The sequence below is a fragment of the Pteropus medius genome, unplaced genomic scaffold (assembly GCF_902729225.1).
Source record: "Pteropus medius unplaced genomic scaffold, Ma_sr-lr_union100, whole genome shotgun sequence".
NCBI classification, from domain to species: domain Eukaryota; kingdom Metazoa; phylum Chordata; class Mammalia; order Chiroptera; family Pteropodidae; genus Pteropus; species Pteropus medius.
In genome coordinates, this window is record NW_024356249.1 from 10,412,373 (window position 1) to 10,417,313 (window position 4,941).

At 55.3% G+C, this 4,941-nt stretch overlaps 1 protein-coding gene across 1 annotated transcript in view; it reads left to right on the forward strand.

Moving 5' to 3' along the window:
- Nucleotides 1-204: 204 nt before the first annotated feature.
- The window catches only part of LOC120600978 (proline-rich transmembrane protein 4-like), a 6,880-nt gene continuing 2,143 nt past the window's right edge, over nucleotides 205-4,941 (forward strand). Inside the window, exons 1-3 of the mRNA XM_039860565.1 lie at nucleotides 205-1,668; nucleotides 1,754-1,861; nucleotides 2,210-2,329. Coding sequence (XP_039716499.1) covers nucleotides 1,017-1,668; nucleotides 1,754-1,861; nucleotides 2,210-2,329 — 880 coding nt within the window. The 5' untranslated portion in view covers nucleotides 205-1,016. The remainder of the gene's footprint in view (nucleotides 1,669-1,753; nucleotides 1,862-2,209; nucleotides 2,330-4,941) is intronic.

A 4,941-nucleotide genomic window follows, 5' to 3' on the forward strand; every position in this document is an offset into this window, starting at 1 on the left:
GCATGCGCGCAGCAACTCTGTGCAGGGTCAGTGAAGGGTGCGGAGTCGCGGCGGAGCGCGGCCCGCGGCGCCAGACGTATCGCGTGCATGACGTCAGGGCACGCGGGCACGACGCACGGCAGAAACCCTGGTTCCTCCGGTCTCGCCCGTCCAGATGCGTGCGTGTGCTGGGAGAGGGGTTCCAGGGAGGGAATAGGAGTCTCCTGCAGCAGCCCCTCACCCAGCCGGCCTTCCTGGCCATCTTCCCCAGGAAGCCAGCTATGGCCAAGCTGCTCCTCCCCACAGTGTTCCTAAGGTTAAGGGGAAGGGAGCAGGCCAAGCCCCGTGAAAGAGGGGGAGGCTGAAGGGATAGAGCTTCTGCCAGACCAGGGAGCTGGGCTGCCTTCTCCATCTCTGCCAGATCACTCAGCCCTCTGCTTTGCCTCTCCCAGGGCCCTGTGCTCCTGGGTCTGAGTGAGTAGACGGCTAACATCTTAGGTTGGGGCCCGAGATGGGGGTGGGAATAGTTGAAACTCATCTGTGAGGGTTAGCTTATTCGCAGTTATGTTGCCAGAAGGGTGCTGGGAACATAGTAGCCTCAATAAATATTTGTGGGTGGAAAGGAGAATAGAGAGAGGGAGGGAAGGTATCTGAGTCTGGGAGTCAAGTCCACCCCCTCTGCTATCAGTCAAGGATGAGGGCAGCTGGTTGCAGTCAGATCCTAGTCCCCAGATTGAGCAGGTGGGGGAGGCAGGGGTTTAGGGAGAGGGAGCCTGAGCTGGAAGAGAAGGAAAACTGTAGGGGAGAGATTTGTGCTGGGGCCTGGATGGAGGAAGGAGCTGGCAACTCTCCTTGGGCAGAATCCTTTGCATCCTGCCCCCGGCCCCCACCTGCTTCTCTGTCATCAGAAGCCTCTCTCTGGTGCGTTCCATCCCAGGGTTCATAGTGCCTCTCGTCTCTCCAGGACCTCCGTGCTCAAAAGGTGCTGAAGAACTGAGCTGCCAGCCCACCGAGGCCGTCTGAGGCCAGGTGGGGCCATGGCAGGGCATGGCTGTCTGGGGCTGGGGCTGTTCTGTTGGGTCCTGCTTGCTGTTCCTGTGGGCCCCCAGCCTGCTTCTTCTGTCCCAGGTGCCCCTCTCACCACTTTGACCCCACCACCTCAGAGCGAGGCCTCTATGTTGTCTCTCAACCTGGGACTTAACTTCAAATTGCACCTTCGGGGACCTGCGGCTGCCTGGGGGAGCCCTGTCACAGAGACCCAGCCACTTTCTCCTGGGCCAAGCCGAGAGCTAGAGAAAGAAGTGGCCAGTGGACTGAAGACTGACCCCCTTTTGGAACTGCTGGTGGGCTCCCTTGGGAATTCCGTCCCTGAGTGGGGCTCTGCTGAAGGCAGCTCTACGCCCTGGGCCTCCTCCCTGTCTCTAGAGTCCACATCCCCCTTCTCTGGGCCCACCGACCAGCCCACTGCTCTCTATCAGCCCAGGACGGGCACTGTGACCTGGGACACTGCTCTGACAGCTACAGCACCTCCATCCAGTGCTCCCAGGCCCCACCAGAGTGAGCTGGAACTGAAGTTTGACATGGCGCTGAGAGCCGGTGCAGCCCCCACGCTCGGGCATCGAATGCTGCCCTTGCTGCCCAGTCTGCGGGCCAGCCTGGCAGAGATTGCTGGGCGCCTGGGACCCTTTGGTGAGTACTCACCTCATCCTGAGGAGAGCCCCTGCTGGGCAGCCTGGTAGGTAGGAGGAAGCTTCAGCCCGGGCTCCTTTTGCAGGGTTTTTTGGCACTACTCTGTCCCCACTCCGGAACTTCTCAGGCCTGAGCCCCCCAGGTCCAACTGCATCCCCAAGCTCTGCCTCTGGAGTTTCTTCAGATTCTCCAGGTGAGTGTTTATTTCATTGCAACAAACATTAATGGAACCTCTACATGTCAGACACTGTGCTACGGGCCTAATCGGTGCCTTCCTTTCTTCCTTGACTCAAAGGAGGCCAGCATTGCTTTCTCCAGGCCCTGGGACATGGGCCACTGCTCACAGGGGGAAATCCCCTCTTTGCCATGTTGAATCTGGTTTGGTCCTTGGAGCTCAGCTCTTGATGGACATGAGGCTACAATTCTTGGGACAGTGGCTCCCTTAGAGCAAGCTCGGGGAAGAACAGGCTTTTCACCAAAGCCCCAGGGGCCAAGGCCGGCTGAGGAGATGGCAGTCAAACCCCATGTGCTCCCTTTGCAGGGTTCTTTGGCACCACTCTGTCCCCGCCCCCATCCTTCCTGGAGAGAAAACTCCCAAGCCCAGGCCTACTAGACCCAACTGCTTCCCTAAGCTCTGCCTTGATTGCAACAGCATCGCTAGGTAAGTGTCCAACTCATTTGAACTTGACAGTTATTTATTGAGCACATACTACATATTAGTCACCCGTTGGCATTCTGGGACCCTTTTGTTTCACTGTCATCATAACACCATGATGTCATTACCATGGAGATACACATTAACGGACTGAGAACAAGTGTTGCTGGGGATGGCCCCACACAGAGTTAAGTAAAAGTCCTCTGGGAATTTTGCAATCACAGGCAAAGCAGGATATAGACAAATATATCAGGGGCAAACAGACACAGGATCTCCTCCATGATTTCCATAGCCTCAGCACCAACCCCACCCTCTGCTCCAGTATGCCTGGCTTGTCTCCCCACCCCCACCCAACCCTGGGGCCCTCTCTTTTGCTGTCTGATCTGACATGACATGCTGTCAAATACGGGCAGAGCTGAGCCCCTCAACAGCCAAACAATGAAGACCTTGAGCAGACAGATGCCATCCTCATTCAAGGGAGCCTTTCAGAAGACGCACATAGACAAACTGGTGGTGCAGATGAAAGACCAGGGGCTCTGGGAGCTTGGGACCTGGCTTTGAACCCCAATTCACTTACTAACTGGCTGGGTGACCTCGCAGCAGGTCATTTAGTCTCTCCGAGCCTAAATTTTCTTATGTATCTGGGGTTTCATACTAGTACCTATCTTGTTATTATGAGCACGAAGTCGGAGCTCATTAAATAGCAGCTGTTAACCTTGCTTCTTCCACTGCTGCATCCCAAATACACTTCCAGACCCTACCTCTCAGACACTGCAACCCTAGTCTCAGGATGTGATGGGATAGCACATAACCCACAGGACAGAAGGCACACTGCTTAGGGAGAGGTCCTGCTAGGTGAAGCCGAAGGAGCCATGGAGAGGGACCACCAGGCCCCAGCTTTTCTCTAAAAAGGGTTTACTGTAGCTGCGAATCCTCTCAGCCTCTACCCTCCCGATAAGGAACCTGCTCAGCAGTGGAAATCACTGGTCCCCCAGTTTCTTCCAGCTCCAGGCTTAACACAGCACCTGACTCTCACTCACTCCTGCGTGATCACTGCATTCCTGGCCATGTGGGTGAGGGGCCTGCTGTCCCTTCCCTGTCCAGCCCAGTGCGTAGCAGTGGCAGGATCTTCTGTGGGGTTGGGGGCAGGCTCTGTGGCCTTGGGGAAGAATGATAGCTGGCACCATGTCAGCCTTGGTGACAGTGCTGTCCAGGCAGGTTTAATGAGTCTGGACAGTAGCAGAGGCAGCCCAGCTCACTCATACCACCCTTTTTCCCCCTCCACACTGACGGTTGCAGGAACCTAGCCTCTTCCTGGCTGTTCCTCTTGGATAAACCCAGGAGAGCTATATGCATCTTAGAGAGAAGGCCAGGGGGCCTTACTTAAGCCAGCAGTGTGTGTGGGGAGCAGTGTCAAGCAGTTAGGGGACATAGGGAGTCTCTCTGTGTCTCCTCTAGGACCTTTCTAACCTAGATGTGGTTAACCTTTGACCCAAGGGCTTCTCTTCCCTTGCGTTAGGTCCCCTTTGCTTTGGACAGAGCTTCAACCACTACACACAGAAAGAGTTGTACAGGTCGTTAACCCCTTGAAAGACTTTCATACCAATTGATAAGTACTCACTGCACTTAGTCCCCTGAGCGCTCCCCACCACTCCCTAACCATCCTGGCTGGCACTTGTGCCATTTCCAGTTGTTAAATATTTCAAATGTCGCCCTTACAAAAAGTATCAATCCTCTGTAATCCTGGAGGTGGGGGTGGGGAAAGGGATGGGGCCAGGCCACTGAACAGGCTGCAGCTTCCGGCATCCACAGTGGAGCCCAGATCCCCCAGCCCTTTGATCTGGGCAGCTGGTGGATAATCAGGCCTGACGTTTCCATAAATCTAGCTGGCCCCTCTCCCCGAGTCCTCCCTAGCCAGCTCTGACCTCACCAATTACTCATATTGACATCCCATCTCCTCCTTTTTGCCCCTGAGGTCAAGAGGGGCCACAGGGCTAGAGTGGGAGAATCTTGTAAATGAGGCCTGCTCACAAGAGGGACCTTAGGAAGTCACTATCTTCTGGGCTTTTCTAGGGGAACCTGAGGGCTCCTAGGGAAGCCTCGAAAGGAGTGAGATCAAGTGGACCCCTCAAAGGCAGAAACTAGGTCTTTTTTGCCTGTTCCCAGCCACACGTGGCCCGGTGCTGGGCACACTAGCCATGCCTTGCCCCCTGGAAGCAGTGCTTCTAGTTCAGAACTCGTTCCTCTGACACCTGAGCTGTGCCTGTACTTCGCTTATTTATTTATTTATTTTAATTCCTTTTCTGGCTTCTTAAGGAATGTTGAAATTTATTCTAGTTGCCATAGTGCTTTGGGACAGAGATGAGAGGAAGGGCTTTCTGTGGCCCTCCGTGAGGAGAGGAGCAGACATCTGAGAGCTGCACTGGTCTGAACAATGAGCAGGGAAGAGGTGTGTGGGGCGGCAGGCTAGCACAGGCTGTGGGGCTCCCAGGCATGGTCTCTGCCTCTCTGCAGAGCCCACCAAGGCCAAGGAAAGGCCAAACAAACTCATCCACTTTGTAGAAGTGGGTTGGGCAAGGGCGTCTGAGGAGACCAAGGAATGAGAGTGAGGGAGAGAG